The following is a 21,838-nucleotide window of genomic DNA, read 5'->3' as shown; positions in this document are numbered from 1 at the left end:
GTCACGGGGAAGCCGGTGTCGTGGTCAGTTTTTCGAACCGCGGCCCGGTTCCAGTGTATGGCGCCGTTCTATCCACAGTTCCCTCCCCTCTATGACGCGGCTCCATTGATTCTAACGTTAAACCGTCTGGGCAGCCAACAGAAGATAGCGAAGAAGATAGCTATTACACAGATCGATGGCAGCAGTACGTTGCTATTTGGATCGTTGGTCTTTCAACATGTTGAAAGACATTGAGAGACAACGATCAGCAGGCACTGCGCATGTCGGCTGATCGTTGCCTTTCATTACACAAAGCGATTATTGGTCCTAATGGCCCATAATCTGTCAAATACAGCCGATAAGTGCTTTGTGTAATAGAGCATTTAGTCAGAAAGTACATCCCCATGCCAAAAACTGCAAAAGAGGCGCCATCTAGGCTCTGTCCCTCATTTCCCAACTGCTAATGTGTGTCAACACAGGAGAAAAATACTGTTTAGAAAGTTAATGCCGTGTACAGTCAGCCATCATCACGTCAGCAATACATTACTTAAAGGACAAGACAACAGGATTTATTCATGTCAGAAGCAAAAGCTGCATTTAGTAACGCGTTACCTTCCATTTTCTGTAGCTTTGTCATGTTTGTGCTAAACAGAGAATAGATCTTTTCACACTCTCTGTCTCCATCTATATCTAGCACCACGTCAGCTGGAACACCTCTGTAAAGTGAAGACACAAGAGGCATTATTAAACTCATGACACAATGTACCAGCACAGAACAGTCTGATTCACAGCTGCCGGGACAATGATTCAAGTGTAATGAATGTGATAGAAGCCAGAAGCTCTCACATTGTCCCCTCCAAGTTGATTACTCTCCAGATAAAGTTGTGGAAAGTATTACAATGGGCAACTGAAATCTTAAATAGAGAATGGGGAAATGATGTGATCCCGGATTATAAGCGCTTGCCGAGTGGTTAAAAGCAAGTCAATAGCATGTAAACAATGGGCGCTACAGAGTACTGCTATTATCTGTAGACACTGCGGGTCTCTACTTTCAGGACTTACTCTGAACAAAAATTATAGGCTTTATAGGTCTATATAAAACCTATAATTTTGTTCAGACTAAAAGCCATTAGTAGATCATGTGCCTTGTGTATACTGTATGTTAGAATTTAAAATAGAGCCATACTGGTTAATATTCAGTTCAATGACCTTCAATACATACACAGTACAAGGGCTGCAGCCTTCAGTATTCTCAGAAGACGCCTTGCAGCATAGCCAGGTCCCATTTATAAAAGCAGATGGGTGGTATCTGCTGAGTCTTCTATGATTTCGTCTGCTTACTCGGCTCAGCACCTCTATCCATTCGCTGGCTTCTACACAATTACTGGCATGGATGTACAGCGGCTTTTCACCATATATTACCTGGAACATCTGTAATGCAATGTGTTACATATGTTACTAACCAACCATAAGGTAACAGACCTGAAGATCCAAATATTCAAAGTATTGGATTGGTTATAACTGGTAGGTGTCAAGAAGACCAAGCCACTTACATTATTCTTATTGAAGGCACTTTCATCCAGCTTCTCAACAGCCAGAATATTTTTTATAGGGATGCGGAAGACTGGCTCCTTATCTGACAAAGAAACATGATAATGACATTGGAAAGAGATCAGAGACACTTGCTACATACTGCATTAACCACTTTGAGGACCAGGGCAATTAAACTTTATTATTTTCCCCTTCTTGGGATCTATGAGTCTTATTTTTTAATTTTATTTCTGTCTTGACATGAAAAAAAAAAACTGGCTTCTACAAGTACAGTGATCCCCCGCCCCCCACACATCAGGAGAGGACTGAACAGCATACATGCATTTGATAGCTCAAGTTGGATACAGCCCTAAGTAAGGCTTCCTGGAAATCATGGATACAGGCACATTCATTGTATTCATGTTTTCCAGGACTCCTGCTTGAGGTTTGCTCATCTCTACACATTATCACATAGATAGATAGATATAGAAAGAGTACTGGAATACGTTGTAAAATGAATAGAAAATAGAGTCAAGACATTGACAAGGTTAGAAATAATTATTTGTATTTGAAATAACATTGTTTTTACATCAAACTTTGCTTTCGTCAAAGAATCCTCCTTTTGCAGCAATTACAGCATTGCACACCTTTGGCATTCTAGCTGTTATTTTTGTTGAGGTAAGCTGGAGAAATTGCACCCCACGCTTCTAGAAGCAGCTCCCACAAGTTGGATTGGTTGGATGGGCACTTTTGGCGTACCATACGGTCAAGCTGCTCCCACAACAGCTCAATGGGGTTCAGATCTGGTGACTGCGCTGGCCACTCCATTACCGATAGAATACCAGCTCCCTGCTTCTGCTGTAAATAGTTCTTGCACAATTTGGAGGTGTGTTTAGGGTCATTGTCCTGTTGTAGGATGAAATTGGCTCCAATCAAGCGCTGTCCACTGGGTATGGCATGGCGTTGCAAAATTGAGTGATAGCCTTCCTTATTCAGAATCCCTTTTAGGCTGGGTTCACACTACGTATATTTCAGTCAGTATTGTGGTCCTCACATTGCAACCAAAATCAGGAGTGGATTGAAAACACAGAAAGGCTCTGTTCACACAATGTTGAAATTGAGTGGATGGCCACCACTTAATGGCAAATATTTGCTGTTATTTTAAAACAACGGCTGTTATATTGAAATAATGGCCGTTATTTACTGTTATATGGCGGCCATCCACTCAATTTCAACATTGTGTGAACAGAGCCTTTCTGTGTTTTTAATCCACTCCTGGTTTTGGTTGCAATATGAGGACAACAATACTGACTGAAATATACATAGTGTGAACCCAGCCTTACCCTGTACAAATCTCCCACCTTACCAGCACCAAAGCAACCCCAGACCATCACATTACCTCCACCATGCTTAACAGATGGCGTCAGGCATTCTTCCAGCATCTTTTCATTTGTTCTGCGTCTCACAAACGTTCTTCTTTGTGATCCAAACACCTCAAACTTGGATTCATCCGTCCACAACACTTTTTTCCAGTCTTCCTCTGTCCAATGTCTGTGTTCTTTTGCCCATCTTAATCTTTTATTGGCCAGTTTCAGATATGGCTTTTATTTTGCCACTCTGCCCTGAAGCCCAAAATCCCGCAGCCGCCTCTTCACTGTAGATGTTGACACTGGTGTTTTGCGGGTACTATTTAATGAAGATGCCAGTTGGGGACCTGTGAGGCGTCTGTTTCTCAAACTAGAGACTCTAATGTGCTTATATTCTTGCTTAGTTGTGCAACGCGGCCTCCCACTTCTTTTTCTACTCTGGTTAGAGCCTGTTTGTGCTGTCCTCTCAAGGGAGTACACACCGTTGTAGGAAATCTTCTATTTCTTAGCAATTTCTCGCATGGAATAGTCTTCATTTCTAAGAACAAAAATAGACTGTGGAGTTTCAGATGAAAGTTCTTTTATTCTGGCCATTTTGAGCGTTTAATTGACCCCACAAATGTGATGCTCCAGAAACACAATCTGCTCAAAGGAAGGTCAGTTTTGTAGCTTCTGTAACGAGCTAGACTGTTTTCAGATGTGTAAACATGATTGCACAAGGGTTCTCTAATCATTATTTAGCCTTCTGAGCCAATGAGCAAACACATTGTACCATTAGAACACTGGAGTGATAGTTGCTGGAAATGAGCCTCTCTACACCTATGCAGATATTGCACCAAAAACCAGACATTTGCAGCTAAAATAGTCATTTACCACATTAGCAATGTATAGAGTGTATTTGTTTAAAGTTAGGTCTAGTTTAAAGTTATCTTCATTGAAAAGTACAGCGCTTTTCCTTAAAAAATAAGGACATTTCAATGTGACCCCAAACTTTTTTTTATTTTTTTTTCTTTATTTTATTTGAGGTGACCCCAAAATGCTGTTCACAGCATTCAGTGTGAATCAATTCACGTTTCATGTGGGACATTTCCACATGCAGAGTTACCAACTGTGTAGATTCTTTTTTGGTTTAGAATCTTACTTAAAATGATAATGCATTCAGCTACCTACACCCCCCAAACCACAGGTACAGTCTTCTCTAATGAGCTGAAGACCTTCCAGGTCATGTGTTCCAAAGTGGGCCCAGTGCCTTGGTTCAGTGAAAAAAATAAAAATAAAATCTTTAATCTGCAGCAGTTGAAAGAATGAGGAGTGGCCTAGGGTGCTCATGCTCTAGGCCTGCTACGCCTCTCCTTGTAACACCTACAGACACTACAGCGCATGTAAGAGCAGATGATGATGGGGAGAACTACTTGTCAGGGGCGTTACAGATGATGAGGACTGCAGAGAAGGAAGGAAGGAGGAGCTTAGTATGCCTAGGGCAAGGACACCTTAGGCCACGCCTCACTGACTCAGCTAGTGCGGATTAAAGATCGTAGAGCAGGGACCCACTGAAAAGAGTTCAACATGAAACTGCAAGTGGATCTGTACTGTTAAAACATTGTTTTAAATTTTTTTAAAACTCTGCTCAGTAGAGATAGAGCAATGTATAACATGTTTATGCCTGGTCCATGACTTTTTTTCCCCCCGTCTTTGTAGTTCCATTGTGGTTTATGCTAATTATCCCTGGTAACATCCTACAGTATTATAAATGTGCCTACCTCTACTGGTCAGACATCCTGAAACATTGTGAAGAAATATATAATGCAGCCAGGGGCGACTAGATTAAACATTTGCAGGATGAAAGTGTTTATAAAAAAAATGTACAAACTGACCTGAACTTTTAGTTTTAAAAGCCGAGCAAACACTGCAAAGGTATTTTTATCTAAGAGAAATCCAACAAAGTTGGTGGCTTCACCACTCGAAAGGTCCTCGTACACAGAAAGAATATCTGCCAAAACCAGCCTGTGTAATAGAGTCAGTGATTAGCTGATCAGCAAACAAATGCTTGCTAATCAGCTGATCGCCGTTTTTCAGCACATCAAAAAATAATCTTCAGAGGGCAGTACATTTCATCGCATAGTAAGAGATGTGGGGCAATGGCTGAAAGCTAAAGGCTGCATGAACATCGCTAGTGATGTTTGTGCAACCCTGGCCGCACGATTATCGAGCTGTGCAATAGTCTCAGTAAGTGAGCGCCAGTTCAGCAGTTCAGAGCTCGCTTAAAGCACAGGTTGGGCCATGTAATACAGACTTTAGGCAGCCAAAAAGGTCTGCCACCTAAATTTCCACCATGGTATGTGAGTTCTGACTATAATAATGGACAGACAGAAAAAGAAAACGAAAAAAGTCACTATGCATCAAGTGAGTATCTGATACTACTTCAGCACTCAAAGTTACCTTTCTGCTTGTGGTAGGCGAACTCTCGACTTGTTAGTGAAAACCATCTCTTATTAAAATTCTTCTTCCCAATGCGAGCGCGGCCCTGGGCTCGCTTATACATCTCTCTGAAGTAGAAAAAGATGACTAGTTTAGAAACAACCTTAAGAAATTCATCTGTATGTGAACCTTAGCTTTAGAAGGAAGAGAATAGTGTAAGTTTTCCTGCTTGTTATACAGTCACTATATCTATGTATCTCATTAATCTGCCTCTTACCACTAACTTAAAACACTTCACACAGTATAACTACATTACATTGTCAACGCTCAGCCAAACATTTCTCTAATGAACCATCCAACGGTTAAAAAAGCCATGGACTTACCCTTCTTTCAGAATGACTGATTCACTCATTCCGCTTGGCTCTTTACTTTCAGTGGATGAAATTTCCTCTAAAAACTGCAACAGGGATAGACATTAGCAGTAAGAAGAAATGATTTACTCCACCTCTGCAATTCTGCTTTCTTACAATTCTGCTTTCTTACAATAGAGTAACGGTACTATTACATCAAGTGATTTTTTTGCCGACTTACAATTAACGGTAAATGATCTTAAATGACAGATATGGCAAACGACCTGAAATCTTTCATCCAATTACATGGAACGATGATCATTATTTATGATCATTCTTGCGGTCGTTTCAGTTATGACTTCTTATTCCACCGAAAGATGTTCGAACAATTTGCGAATGATCAAACTATAAAAATAGGTCCAGATCCTATTAAACGATCAACGATTTCTCGTTGGTCGTTTAATCGTTGCCTGCTATTACGCGAAACGATTATCGTTCAAATCCGAACGATCTAACGATTTTTTGAACTATAATCTTCCCGCAGAATAGGGCCCTAAGGGCCTTATTACACCAAACGATTACAGGCCGTACTAAACCAATTACCAACCCACTTGGCCGATAATTGTTTGGTGTAATAGCGCCTGTTAAAAGACTATGATTAGCCAACATACATGATCTCGGCTGACTGTGGTCTTTCAACAGGTTGAAAAATCCCAAATCATGATAGAGTCAGGCAGCAAGTGGGGAACAAGAAGAAAGCGAGCGCTGACAGGTCAGCGCTTGCTTCCCCCTCTTAATCGTGCTGTCAACCTCGAGACTGTGGGCCTTGAAAACCCAAAGGAATTGTAAATAAGGGTTTGTATGACTAGGATGTGGTTTACATGAACTAGAATTCCTTAGCTTTGATCCTATTGTAGGTTATGTTTATTTATGTAGTCTGAGTTAAACCACATCGCTCTCCGCTAACCTTTTTAACATCTGCTGTGTAGGTTTCTTCTTCAAACATCTTGTAGAATTCGCACATGAATGGTTCTTTGAAGCTGGACTGTGGAGAGGACCAGACACTGTTTTAAATTGCAGGATGCAGGGTATAAAAATAAAAGCGATAAATTTTAATCCTGATGAAACTTACAGTTTTACTTTTTGACAAACTGCCAACACTTCCAAGGGTCTGAATGGTTTTCGATATGAGCGTCAACACACGAGTGGTCTGAGTATCCTGTGCAGAGGAAGCAGATAAAGAATTATCCATTTACAGTATAACAGTCATTGCCATACAAGAGCACATTTTGGGAGGGGTGGTCTCATATAATGACCTTGTGTCCTCTAATGATAATGATATCCATTACTATAGGTCTGTGGAACTGCAACACAGCAATGCCAAGTTCCGTAAGATAAGGGGAATATAATTTGTCCATTTTTCACAGAGTCACAATGTAAGTTTTTCTTAATATACATTGGAAAGTCTGCTTAAAATGAGGGTTTATCAAAACGTTATATAGATTTGTAATTTACTTCTATGTAAAAATCTCTAGTCTTCCACTACTTATCAGCTGCTGTATGTCCTGTAGGAAGTGGTGTATCCTTTCCAATCTGACAGTGCTCTCTGCCACCTCTGTCCATAACAGGAACTGTCCAGAGCAGTGGCAAATGTTCACAGAACACCTCTCCTGCTTTGGACAGTTCCTGACACAGACCCAGATGGCAGCAGAGAGCACTGTCAGCCTGGAAAGAAAATGCCACTTCCTGTAGGACATACAGCAGCTGAAAAGTACTGGAAGATTTGAGATTTTTGGAAGACTTTGAGAGTTCCCCTTTAAGGAAAATAAGGCTAAGTTAATACATGATCTAAAAAAAAATCTGCATCCAAAAATTAGCTTTCTTTCAGAACCATAGAACACCAGGTTACTTCTCCTCCATGATGTCTGCCTTATCTAGAATTTCTGCAGTCACTGGTAACATACACAAACCAGCCACAATCCAGTTTCATGCTTCACCTGCTTCATTCTTCTGTCAACATAGGGCCCTATTACATAGAACCATAATTGTTTCTTTAGGCCCAGACCTAAAATAATCGGCCGCTAACTGTGCATAGCTACGTGTAGTATTGAAGTGCAGCCAACAACTGACGATTGCCCAGACAGTTAATACTTTGCCTGTTCATGCTCCCAGACTTCTATGCGCTCTCTATGCGCCCTGACAGGCTACTCAGCGAATCACTGGCCAGGACTGCTGCGGCCAGTGATTGGCTAAGTGGCCTGTCAGCTCTGAAGCTGCAGCGCGCGGTGCCGGGGTGCATACAGAGCGCAGAAGATGGGAAGCGCCTATAATTTGCCTATAGTACTGTGGAGGTGATGGCTGCAAGTCCATAGCACTTTGGCAGGAAGAATGAGTGTTTTATTCTGGGTTGAACAAACTTGTATAAACAAGAAAAAAAATAGAATATTGCATGACTTTTGACATTGACTATGGTGAACAAACTAGATAATTATTACTGGACTGAGATAGTAACATTGTCTCTGTAGTAGCTTACTGGATGATGGGACCTCAAATGGAAGATATGAGGAGACACAACAGCTACGGCAAAGAATCGCAAGAAAACGAAACTGCTGACAGCAGAGTACTGCACATGGCGGTCATCTGCGGAGATAAGGGAAAACAAATGTCACAATACGTACTGAAGAATATTAGATCTCTTTAGACCACAGGAACATAGTGCTGGCCTATAAGCTACTTACATACAGGCCAATGCAATGTTCCATTTACTAAGAGGATTGAACACAACAAGGAAACAACTTAAGCAAGAGCTAGTGGAATGTCTAAGAAATACAGGTATCCCTACATCATCGGCTGAGAGTTATATCAGATACACCTGGTAATATAGACTGGTGTATATACAATAGGAAGTGCAGCTCAAAAATAACACTCCATATATGCCACAAAAATATATATGTGAGCAGAGCTCAGTCTCACACGCAGCTGGATGTCGCACTAGACACCTGTATTTTAACATAGAGCATGAAATGACTGCACTACAAGGCTGGAATGGAACAAAGACAGTTTTCTTGTTCTCAGTGTGTACCAGTCCCCTACCTATTAGAGACCGGCCTTTTTAGATGGTGAAACAATATCCCTATGCATGCGGCATGAAGGCTCTCTAGCAGACAGCGGCCTTCTGTACTCTCATTTCATGTCTTAGTACGGCCACCAAATATTCCAGAGTAAATAAGGCCTCATTTACACCTCATTTTTGGTCTCCAACTGGGAACAGCTATTGAAGTATTTAATAAGTGAGGTTAAAGGGGTTGTCCCACCAACAAAACATCCATTGTCCCAGGAATTAGCCCCTCCGTGAGGTACAGATGGGGTCCCAAGTCTATCATCACAATAGAGCAACAGTCACACATGGGAATTGCTGCTTTATTCCAGTTAATGGGATATTGAAGATGGTAGGGTACAGCATTGGCTATCCCCAGCAGTCCCATAGGCAATGAACATGTGTTACTGCTACTTCATTTTAATGGAAAACTTAGGACCCGCATTGTCAGGACAGTGGAGGGCTTCCAGTGGTTGTATGTCCTATGAACACACATTTATCTGCCATATACAGTATAAGGCATAAGTGTTGTTGGTTGGACAACCCCTTTGGCTATGAATGATTTCATTCGGGGACATGTATCACCCAAAGGCTATTATGAACACATTTGGAGCGTAAACACATAGGGGGAGATTTATGAAAGGGTGTAAATCTACACCTGGTGTAAACTGCCCACAGCAACCAATCACAGCTCCTCTTATATTTTACCAGAGCTGAAATCTGAGCTGTGATTGGTTGCTGTGGGCAGTTTACACCAGGTGTATATTTTCCCTCTTTCATAAATCTCCCCCATAGTATATGCTCCGGCTGGGATCCATCCAGCTGCATGAAAAACTAACATGTCAGTTTTCTGCAGCCGCTATTCATTGAATAGCGGCCGCAGAGACGTGTCAGTTTACACAATGGAGCATGGGGCTCCAGCTGCACGCTTAATTGTGTGCAGCGGCGATTGGGATGCAATTCACCCTAGCAGCGGGGATGGGTCGGGCCACAGAACGGCTGGTGTCATACCATGTGTAAACATGGCCTTAACAGGTATGTCAGCAGTTTTCCCAATGTACTTTATAAAGGAAAAAAAAAAAAGAAATTGTGTGAACAGGGCCTAATGTGTGTGACAGTCTACAGTCTCTATGGGAGATGGTACACTTCAAAACAAGCCACCGGGAGAAAGAGAGCAAAACTAGGGAGAGCATTTGGGTGATGGGCGAAGTGATCGAGAGCAAGAGCACGCAAAACAGGGAGAGAGAAGTGCCAATATACAAACTGAATGGTACTGTGCAAAACCTCTTCATTCAGCTGCCTCCTCTGTTCTAATAGCTCAGCAGCAAGAAGCAGCTAAACAAGATAAAGCAGAGAATCTGAGCAACTGAACAGGATGAGATGTGCTTCAGAACCCCCCCATACCCCCAACCTAAGCAGTGATTTATTACTGAGGCCCCAAAGCAGCGGCACATGCAGCCGACGTCAACGTCCCAGAACTACAATGATCCTTTACAATGATCAGGAAGACGCTACAGACATCTATATAAACATGGTTATCACTATGTGTGTACACACACATAATATATATACACAAAATTCTTAACTGTGCAGAAACCACTCCCATACTTGAATGGTGTTTAGTAGGATTCTTACTAGGGAAATGTCTAACAGCCATGTGGCGTAGCGAAGAGAACAGGTCACACATCACGGTGGGGCAGCTCATGCTGGATTTCACTATACATGAAAACACCTTGTCCACATAATGTCTTAGATTGTCCTATAGAAAAGAAAATGCATTATAACTTAATCACAAAAAAAAAGTAATTGAAAAAAAAAGGAAAAAAGGGCATGCTCACAAACAGTGTATACAACGCAGATTTGATGCCGTGTAAATCTGGAACAATATGTTCAAATATACTGTAGACACTGCATATTTTATGCGGTTTCAATCATTTATTTATCTTAATTTGCAGTGCATAAAATCTGCAGGATAAAGTTCATAGAGTGTACAGTTTGTGAGAACATACCCTTAAAGGGGTTGTCCCATCAGCCCCCTGCCCCCCGTCTATATCCCCTACTAGAACACAGTGATGTCACAGTAGGGAGTCTACCACTCAGGACCAATAGAGGGCTACTAGTAAGTGTTAAATATTGTATTACATAGATGGCTATTCATTTCAACAGCCACATGTAATGTATCGTTCCCCTGTATTGGTAGCTTCCAGGGAAATAGATGAAGGCAACTTTCCCCAGAAAGTTGCTGTATGCTGCTGGCCTGGCTACCGAGACCCCCTGAAATAATTTTTTTTTTTTTTTTAAAGGAAAAGATTCATCCCTATGGGTGGCTGTGCCTGACACTGCAGTTTAGCTTTAATCACTTCACTTAACTAAGACAAAGCTGTTGTACTAAACACTGCCGCTCATACAAACTAAGTGCTGTGTAAATAGGGAATGTTACGGCGAGTCACAGTACTTCCACTCCGCTGATCAGTAAGAGCGCTTTAATTATTGTTTTTGAAAGAGTTATGTCTATACACACGCACTATTGAAAATGGGGAATAAATAATATAAATAAATGTCTATCAAACTTCTATATACACACACAAAAAAAAAAAGGCTTGCAGCCATTCCTTGTACTTCAGTTTATAACCAACTCACACATCGCCCTCTGCTGTCTGACAAGCTACCTGCACTAGGCTTCAGCTCAGTAATGAATCAGATGACTAAAATGGTGAATCAGATTACTGTTCTAACAAAAAAATGGTTTCATTTTTGTACCGAGTAGAATAAAAAAAAATAGAATCTATCTCACATTGCTTTTCTGCTTTGTTTTTGTTTGCTATGCCATTGCACAACAAATTGAACACGTACCTTGTGATTGTCGACGTTGTCTCCTTCTCTTAATCGGTTGGGGTCTATCTCACAGGGTTTGGGAGATTCACATATCTACAATAGAGTAATGGATGAAACAGGGATTATAAAGAGAAAAAAAAAAAGCACAGAAACTCCTTCACAAGGTCTTGTTCATTATTACTACTTGGTCAACTTAGCAACTGAAAAAAACTTTCTACAATGCGGTATAAATCAACGCTAACCATGCATATGGTTTATCCATACTTTGGTTATAGCCAACACCCTGCACTCCTGCTGATTGTTTGGGAGAGCCATGGCATCTGCACTACGCAATGATAGAGGCCAGAAACAGTTAGCGCCCTTCACCGAGTAGTGACCGAGGTCTACTGCAGCTCCACTCCTCTGATGAGTGATTGATGGCCTATGCTGGGATAGGCCATTCAGAATTTTAGCACAGAAAACCCTTTTTTATATTTTATAACCACAAAGTTAGAAGAGAAATAAGGATAAAAGAGAATTATCATAATGGCTATGTATTATATTACCTCATCTATAACATTCTTCAAAGTTACTTTCAGATAATGGTTCCCAACAATCTTCATGGTCTCATCCATACAACGAGTGGCTAAAGAGTTCCCGCGGAAGATGGTATTGGCTTCTCTGTAAAGCAAAGCATTAGCTGGGTGATTATCGCGGGAGGTGTTACCAGAGGTACCTTAACGTCCATCTACATGAGCACGCACTGGGTGTCGTTCAGGTCGAGCTGTGCGATAGTCATCACAAATGGTACTAATTTCTGATGGTGAAGAAGCAGCCGGACTAGAGGGAGGATGGCGTCATTCTTGTCTCTACAAATGTCTCCTAGGATGAAGGCAGCTGAGGCAGTGATGGGCTGGAAGACAGACATTTCAGATTAGCAGACATTTCAGATTAGGGCTCGAACATTCTTCAATCTATTTTTGCTTTTTTTTTTTTTTAACTGCTGCTTTACGATTAAAAAGGGAACCACGTCGCACGATTGTGCCGATATAGCTCCCAACTGGACCAAATAGAGATCCTATACAGCTCCCCTACCATACAGCTGAAGACAACGAGATATGGTAGGGGGAGTTGCGTTATTTGGTGCGTCTGGGAGCTATAACACAATCTTACTGATTGGTTCCTCTAATGGTGCGTTTACATGGAACAAATATCATTCGAATTTTTGCTATAACAATCTCATTTGAGCGATAATCGGCTTGTGTAAACATAGCGAACGATCAAGCGATGAGCGAGAAATCGTTCCTTGTGATCTTTAAAAATGTTTTCAAATAGTCGTTGGCTAAAAATTTGCAAATCGTTGTGTAAACAGTCTTTCAAAGATTCACCCTGTGTGAGAGATGGGCTGAAGCGATCTTAAAAATGATCACAATAACGATTTTTCTAACGATTATTCTAACCATTTATTAGTCTAAACGCTGATCGTTATAAAAACCAAATTTTGCTTTAAAATTGTTAAACAATCAGTTGGACGAATTATCACTCAGTATAAACGTGGCATAAAAGGAACTAATCACTCGAAGAATGCCTTTAACACTAAGGAAACATGCTGCACCATCACCCAGCACCCTTTCTAAACATATTGACGTAGCCCATGTCCCTGCCCGGTATAACCAGCACACTGACATTTATAAAGTCTCGTACAAGTGAGGCCAAAATAATCACCTGGATAGCTTCCTTTCAGCAAGTAGACAGCGTGTCAGTGCTGCAATCCCACCCAGTGACCGTGACTACTTGCTGAAAGGAAGGAGCCCAGATGACTAGCTTGGCCCAATATACATAGAGTGCAGCACTTTATAAATGTAAGTTTGCTGGTTATACAGGGTGGGCTACGTGAATATGTTTCGGCAGGGTGCTAGGTGATGTAGCAGCGTGTTTGCTTAGAGTTATAGGTATTTTTGATTGACTGGTTCCCTTTAAATTATACATTAAAAAAAAAACTGACCATAGACCTCATTCCAATAGATAAAGCAACATTTTAAATGTTGTCTGATGTAATAGTTTTTTTTAACCATTTTACAAATTGCTAGCAATGTGACAAAATTAATGGTGATTCCCTACTCTGCACAGTCCCCTCCTAAGAGCTAGAAAGCACCCCAGGGGTGTCTGTTGAGTGAGCCTGCTGCATATCCTTCCCATGATGAGTGTTCTTCATTTGAAAAGACCATTCAAGTTACAAGAATACTGAAACGCAAGTTCTCTTCTTGTCCTGATGACACTTCCAGTGATGCACTTATCAGTACGACATTGAGAGAGAGGAGCGGCTGCACATCACACCTATGGCTGATACTAATGCTGCTAAGCTTATTTGAAAACTGCACTTATCAGTAACAGTTGTCATAGGAGACAATGATCTTCAATATGTCTGTATTCTTAAAAATCATGTTTCAGTTCATTACAATTAAACAACATGTAATAAGACATTAGACATAGAGAACATGCCAAGGTAGCTTTTATATCCTTTGCTTGTATAAAAAAAGAAAGCGCTTGCTCTCTAGTGCCATTTACTAATGTCAATGTTTGCCCCCTAAAAGATCCTTAAAGGGGTATTCCCCCCCCCCCAAGAGCTAAAAACATAAAATGCTTCCAAACCTAGCCAGTCTTACTCATCAAGTCCCCCTGAGTATTTTGAGCAGTCTCCCGTCTTTCTAGCTGCTTCCGTTCCATAGTTACAAGTTTTTAAAAAAGCCAATCTATATCCAACATGGCGCCGGCCAGAACACTACATCTACCATCATGCAAAGCTTATGTCTGATTGGTACATGATGTAGCAGAGCTGATATTCACAAGATATAGCAGTTGAGCGAGTGATATAGAGTTGATTGTGTGTGATATAGTAGAGTTGATTGTGTGCTGCATCACACAATCAACTCTGCTGCATCACACAATCAACTCTGCTGTATCACACACGACACCAGCACACTCCCACCCCTTATGATTGTGCACAGACCAGTCACTCGCGGCACCCCTGAGTCCCACGCACCTCTGTCACCCGCGTCCCTCACGGGGGGACAGAGGTATGGGGTGCCGCCTGTATACCCCTCCGCGAATGACCCGCGCGAGTGAGCCGCTGGTGACGGGTGCCGTGAGTGACCAGTTCTGTGCACAACCATAGGGGGGGGGGGGGTCGTGCGCCGCAAATGATACCAGCGGGTGGGGGGCCGGAGGGCAGTTGCCGGTAAGCGCCGCCGCGGGTGACAGGAGGTTCTGCAAATGAGCCCAGCTGGTGACGGGGGTGGGAAGGTTGCCGCCGGTAAGCGCCGACAGGAGTGAGGGGGTATAGTCAGGGGGTGAGCTCTGGGGCTGGGGCCACACTGTGCGGGTGACAGGGGTGGCTGCTGTTAGAAAGGGAGACAGTGACAGCTGCACTGATCACTGTCTCCCTCTCTTACAGAAGCCATCCCCTGTCAGTGTCCTCCATCACTTCGGTTTGGCTAGGATAGAAGCACTAACCCAGCCCATTGAAGAGATGCAGGACGCGTGATGCCGTCTCGGAGGGTGCGAGCCAGGAGCAGGGAGCGTGTCGGGTTGGACTGAAAGCTGATGATTCTATGCAATCCGTGGGGGTGAATGCAGCTACATAACAGCAAAACTGTGCAGAATCCGTTATAACTTTATATTGGAAAGATGGAAAGCTACGGGTGGGCAACGTTTTAATGCAAAAATAATTTTGGGGGGAATACCCCTTTAACTTTTACACATCAGCAATGTTTCTTCTGCCAAGGTTTGTGAAATCGTTGATCGCTTTATAAGACCTGGACCTATTTTTATCGTTGCTCGTTCACATAACGTTCGCAAATCGTTCGCATTGAATAAGACGTTGTTCGGTCGTTCGCGAAAGATACGAACGCAATAGCGAATAAATAGTGAAGAAAAAAACAATCACAATTACGATCATAAGTAACGATTATCGTCCCATGGAAATGAGTGAACGTTTTCAGGTCTTTTGCAATAGCGGTCGTTTGAGATCGTTAATAGTTAACGATTATGCAAACTATAATCGTCCGGTGGAATAGGGCCCTAAGGCTCTGGGTTTTTCTTTTCCCCTGCTTTTCAAGTTTTGAATTGCTAACCCATGGAAACTTCATAGACCCTACAACGTACAGGTGTCAAAATGCGGCCCTCTAGTTTTTGCTAAACTACAATACCCATCATAGTTGGACAGCTAATGTTTTGGCTATCCATGCATGATAGGCATTGTACTTTTGCAACAACTGGAAAGCTGCAAGTTTGACAGCCCTTCCATTATGTATCAGAGCCCATATGGATCTATATTACAATTGCCGTCATGGTTTCATTAATGATGCTGGTATGAACATAACCACATTCACAGAGCTTTTACATAGTTAGTACTAACACAGTTTTGTTTTGTTTTGGAAAATGTCAGCAGTGTAAATAGGTAACAGGTCCATGGATCTACCTGAATGTCAGGAGATTTTACTATCAGGGTTTTAAGTTGGTTGTAGAATTCTGAAGGCAGCACATAGTCTTCTGTATAACAGATGCTCAGCCTCAGCGACCCCAGGTCATCATACTTAGAGGATTTGCTTCCATTGTCTTTAGGCTGCAGCAGGTACCTGCAAAATGAAAACAAAAGCAGTGATGAAGTCTGTGAGCTTAACATGACTGTGGAAGGGAGCACTTGTCATCTAAGGATCCTATTACACTGAGCGATTTTTAAAGATTAACGACTAACAATAAACGATTGCAAACGAGATTGTTTGTCGTTAACCTGAAATCACTCACCATATTACACAGAACAGTCGTTCGTTCCGATCATTATTGCGAACGTTACTATGAACGTTTACTCCATCTGATCCCAGCAAAACAATGAACAATGTGCAATTACACTGAACGATTAGTGAACAAATGCGGAACTTAAGCGAGCAAATGTGGAAATACAGCAAATGATTAACAATTTTAGGTTCAGATCTAAATCAACGATCAACACACAATTTTTTCGATCGTTGCCTGCAACTGCACAGAACGATTATCGTTTAAATTCAAACGATATAATGATTTTTCGCACGATAATCGTCCTGTGTAATAGGGCCCTAACAGTCTCACCTCTCACCTCTCACCTTTGCAACATTTAATCTGTTTCAGTTTAGAAAAAAAAATACATAATTGTCTCTGTGCTATATGGTTGTTAAAGCTGAGAATAATCGATTAGTCGTGAGAAATAAATTCTTTAACCCTTTAAGGAAGGGGTCAATTTTCGTTTTTGCATTTTCGGTTTTTCCTCCTTGTGTTTAAAAGGCCATAGCACTTGCATTTTTCCACCTAGAAACCCACATGAGCCCTTATTTTTCGCGTCACTAATTGTACTTTGCAATGACAGGCTGAATTTTTGCATAAAGTACACTGCGAAACCAGAAAAAAATAATCAAAGTGTGGTGAAATTGAAAAAAAATAAATAAAACGCATTTCTTTTGTTTGGGGGGATGGTGTATTTACGCCTTTCGCCCTGGGGTAAAACTGACTTGTTGTGCATGTTCCTCAAGTCGTTGCGATTAAAACGATATGTAACATGTATAACTTTTATTGTATCTGATGGCCTGTAAAAAATTCAAGCCATTGTTAACAAATATATGTCCCTTAAAATCGCTCCATTCCCAGGCTTATAGCGCTTTTATCCTTTGGTCTATGGGGCTGTGTCAGGTGTCATTTTTTGCGCCATGATGTGTTCTTTCTATCGGTACCTTGATTGCGCATATACGACTTTTTGATCGCTTTTTATAAAATTTTTTCAGGATTTGATGCAACCAAAAATGCACAATTTTGCACTTTGGGATTTTTTTGCGCTGACGCCGTTTACCGTGCGAGATCAGGAATGTGATTAATTACTAGTTCGGGCGATTATGCACGTGGCGATAGCAAACATGTTTATTTATTTACTTTTATTTTAAACCTGGGAAAAGGGAGGGGGCTTTTTACTAATAACAATCCTTTTTTTTTTTTTTTTTTTTTTTTTTTTTTACACATACACTAGAAGCCCCCCTGGGGGACTTCTAGTATATAAACTTTGATCTCTCATTGAGATCTTTGCTGTATACTTATACAGCAAAGATCAATGAGATAGGCACTCGTTTGCTTTCGGCTGCTGCAGCCGAAAACAATACGAGTGCCGAGCAGAGGACGGCGCCATCTTGGAGCACTCCCCGGCCGGCAGCAGTAACTGATCTCCTCCACTAGACACCAGGGAAGTGCTGCATCCGGTAATCCGATGCAGCTGTCATGTTTGATATTAGCGGGCACGGCGATCGGACCGTGCCCGCTAATACCCCCGGGCAACAAGCGGCGCCCGGGACCGCGGCGGTTCAGAGCGGGGTCGCCGCGCAGCCCTGCTCTGAACACCTCTTACGCGCGCATGACGTACCGGTACGTCATGCGTCCTTAAGAGGTTAAAGTCACACTGTGACCCCCTTTTTGCATTATGACTTTTCTACACAGGTGTAAAGGGTAAATTTTGCACTTTTCATACCTTATTTTATATCATATGTCATGGTGCTTATTTCAGTACAAAGTGACCTTTTATCATCTGCAGATTGTTCTACCTGGGTGAGGCTCCACAGGTCCAGCACCACTTACCCTTGCGCACATCACCAGAGTAGGTCTTTGCCACATAGGCCCCCTCCGCAGCCATTGGTATGGGCTGACCTAGAGGGGGTGGGGCCTAGACCTTTAGGCTGGCCTGTTCCAATGGTCGTAGAGGGTGTGGGGCCTAGACAGAGATTACTTCCTTGGGGGGATTGGTATGGCACAGTTATGGGTGGGGCTAAGTGGCACTTTGGCCAAGAAGCCCCGCCCAGGTGGCACCATCTGCAGTTGATAAAAGATCACTTTTTATTGGAACAAACACCATGACGTACGATATAAAATAAGGTATGAAAACTGTTAAATTTACCCTTTACAGTCAGAGAATGCAGAATGCAAAAAAGCAGGTGACAGTGTCACTTTAAGGCCCAGAGAAAAAAATAAAATTCACAGTCTATCTTATCAATTTCTGTCCAAACATTTCTCCCCGATACAAGCGCTGAGCAAGCCAATTGGTGTTCCCAATTATTGTGAGGGGCTAAAATGAACAAATGCTTCACTTATTCACTGTTTTTTCAATCCATTGCTTGTTCCTTGATTCCACTAATTGAAGGAGATGGGCTATACTGTAAGAGTACTATTACACGGGCCGAAGGGGGCCCGATAATAACTGTAAAAGAGCGCCGATCTGCGCTCGCTTACTGGGCCTATTAGACAGACCAATAATCGTTTGACAAGAGCTGCATGGACATCGTTACCGATGTCCTTACAGCCCTTGCTTAAACTCTATACATTACCTATCCATGCTGCAGGGCTCCTCTTGCGATCTTCTTCTCCCCGGGTCCTGCACGCTGGAACTTCAGAGCGGCCTGTCTGAGCTGACAGGCCGCTCTGAAGCTGCAGCGTGCGGGACCGGGGAGAAGCAGAGCACAAGAGGAGCCCTGCAGCATGGATAGGTAATGTATAGAGTTTGGAAATCGTCAGCCGTGCACCACTATTACACGAAATGATGCGCATTCGGCCCGCCGACAATTATGGATCCAAAACTATAATAACAATCAGCCAATGATCGTTGTCATTGGCTGATTGCAGTGTTTATTACACGGAATGATAATTGAATGGATAGGGCCGATTCGGCAGATTATCGTCCTGTGTAATAGGACCCAAAGTCAAATAACCCCTCTTCTGCAACAAGTTGTATTGAGCAGCAAACGGTGAAGCTTTAGGTCATTACATGAAAGGGGGGGTTGCTTTAAAAGTTGGTACCAAGCAGTGGCATAAACTGGATGATAATTGATAATTACCATGCCTGATGGAACGAGTCATTCCTCAGTACTCTCACTGGGATTCTTATCTCTCCAAGAAACACGTCCTGAGCAAGATTACCATTGTTCCACAGGTCAACCCTGGAAAAGTAATGGGTACATTACAATAAAAGACAAAAGTTCTAAAGTAACGTTAGGGAGGCATTAGGTTGCAATGCATTGTTAGACACTCACACGTAACACTGAGTTTATAAAGTACTCCCTTGCTTCATTTCATTTTCCGTGGTAATAGGGATTTTTTTTTATAATTCTTTATTTCTTTCACTTTTTCAAAGTTTACAATACAATAAATAACATTTTAGTTACAAGAAAAGAAAAAGGTTAATAAATAAACAGCAATATGGCTTTTCATTGCCACTGTTTCCAGTTTTCTCTTTAATCAATTATCCATTACATTACGAATAGGAAACTGGTCATCAAGTCTACCATCCCTAACCCCTCACCATAGTGTCTGTAGCATAAACAAAATAAAGTTATAATGTAGCTTGCCCCATCTGTTAAGAGATCCCATTGCATAACAAGCCAGGTCCAGCAGCATCCAGCACACTACACAGATGAAACCAAGGCCGGCACACCTTGGTTCACTGCACATGTAGCAGATGCCGCTGGAGCTGGTTTGTAATCCGGCAGTAACGCAGGACCCAGCAGTGAATGTGCAGTGAAGCACTATGTACTGGCCTTGGATTTAAAAGTGCACTGCGCAGGTGCTGGCCGCTGCTGGAAATTCTTTGTATTGCCAGGCCCTATAACCGGACAATAGGCAAGCAGCTTGCCGAGAAGGCAACAACTGACGCAATTATAAGGTAAGGAAGATTCTAAAGAGTTCCGAAACCTGCCTAGAACTACACTGGAGGACCTGGTTAATGACCTGATGAGAGCTGGGCCCACAGTCTCATAGATTACCATTGGTAACATACTACTATTAAAATCCTGCAGGGCATGCAAGGTTCCACTGTGTGTCCAGGCTCATTTGAAGTTTGCCAATGACCATTCTGATGATCCACAGGAGGCATGGGAGGAGGTCATGTGGTCAGATCAGACCAAAAATAGAACTTTTTGGTATCAACTTCACTCGCGGTGTAGAAAGAAGGATAAGTACAACCCTAGGAACACAGTCCCAACTGTGAAGCATGGGGATGGTAACATCATACATGTTTTTCCACAATGGCTTTTCCAGCATACTTGTCTCTTTCCATCAGCTCCATAGAAATGACCAGAGCTGCAGGCCCAATACCGAGAGGTAGGGGGTTACAGAGGCCGGCCCCTCCGCTATCTACTACTTTCCCCCTATCCTGTGGATATTGAAAAATATTAAATTTTCCTGGAATACCCCTTTAAGGGGCTACATATCAGGGTGGTTTGGTGATCTCCACACTAGGAGGCACCCCTTAGCACTGGGTTTCCTCCCCTGAAGTCATATCTGGCTATACCTTTGTTTTGAGACTCGTGACTGAGGCTCCACAGACCCTCTTTTTGCATATTCAAAATTTGTTAGGGGACAATGTATCAATGGAAACTCTTGAACAAGCACTTCATTGATTATTGTTTAGGGTACGTTCACACGTACCGGATCCTGTACGTGTGAACGCACACTTATGCTGAGCTCAGTAATTGTGTTTTGCAAGGTCCTGGAGTAGCCTAGCCAGTCTCAAGACTTGAACCCAATTGAAAATCCTTGGAAGGAGCTGAAACTTAATGTTATCCCTAAAACCTGAAAGATCTTGAGAAGATCTGTATGGAAGTGTGGGACACAATGCCTGCTGCATTGTGTCTGCATTTGTTCAAGAACTACAGGACATTTTTGACCTCTGTAATTGCAAACAAAGGTTCTGGACGAAATATAAAATTCAGTTTTTTATTGAATCAGTAACTTGGATTGAGAGCGCTTTGCAAGAAGAGTTTACAGTTTTTCAATATTGTAACTTGGTTTAAGACAGGGATGGGGAACTTGACTACCAAGGACATTACTGGGGGGTTAACTGGACTACCAGGGGCATCACTGGGGGTTAACATCAGCTACCAGGGGCATCACTGGGGGTTAACATCAGCTGCCAAGGGCATCACTGGGGGTTAACATCAGCTGCCAGGGGCATCACTGGGGGTTAACATCAGCTGCCAGGGGCATCACTGGGGGTTAAGTAGGACTATCAGGGGCATAAATAAGGGTTAACTCTGGCTACTGGGCATCACTAAAGATTCACATTAGGTACTGCATCACAGAGGGTTAACTACAATGGCAGGGGCATAAGGGGACCCATACTTTGCCTTGCCCCAGGTGCTGCCAACCCACGCTACTAACTGCCGCGCACAGTGTGCGGCCCTCAAATAATTTTATGGCAGAATGACCCTCTACAGGTAAAA

General features: G+C 42.4%; 1 protein-coding gene across 2 annotated transcripts in view; it reads right to left on the bottom strand.

Annotated features, from left to right (window-relative positions):
* Window positions 1–21,838, bottom strand: part of RASA2 (RAS p21 protein activator 2) — a 70,186-nt gene that overhangs the window by 3,663 nt on the left and 44,685 nt on the right. For both annotated transcript variants that reach the window (XM_069973934.1, XM_069973935.1), the window contains 14 exons: window positions 19,457–19,558; window positions 16,036–16,192; window positions 12,320–12,468; window positions 12,122–12,236; window positions 11,595–11,669; window positions 10,377–10,500; window positions 8,178–8,284; window positions 6,777–6,863; window positions 6,612–6,689; window positions 5,678–5,751; window positions 5,316–5,422; window positions 1,533–1,615; window positions 1,202–1,410; window positions 592–695 (listed from right to left, as the gene is read on the bottom strand). In XM_069973934.1, coding sequence (XP_069830035.1) covers window positions 592–695; window positions 1,202–1,410; window positions 1,533–1,615; window positions 5,316–5,422; window positions 5,678–5,751; window positions 6,612–6,689; window positions 6,777–6,863; window positions 8,178–8,284; window positions 10,377–10,500; window positions 11,595–11,669; window positions 12,122–12,236; window positions 12,320–12,468; window positions 16,036–16,192; window positions 19,457–19,558 — 1,571 coding nt within the window. The remainder of the gene's footprint in view (window positions 1–591; window positions 696–1,201; window positions 1,411–1,532; window positions 1,616–5,315; window positions 5,423–5,677; window positions 5,752–6,611; window positions 6,690–6,776; window positions 6,864–8,177; window positions 8,285–10,376; window positions 10,501–11,594; window positions 11,670–12,121; window positions 12,237–12,319; window positions 12,469–16,035; window positions 16,193–19,456; window positions 19,559–21,838) is intronic.

Source organism: Dendropsophus ebraccatus, chromosome 6 (assembly GCF_027789765.1).
Source record: "Dendropsophus ebraccatus isolate aDenEbr1 chromosome 6, aDenEbr1.pat, whole genome shotgun sequence".
Taxonomy (NCBI): domain Eukaryota; kingdom Metazoa; phylum Chordata; class Amphibia; order Anura; family Hylidae; genus Dendropsophus; species Dendropsophus ebraccatus.
This window is presented reverse-complemented; position numbering and strand designations above follow the sequence as displayed.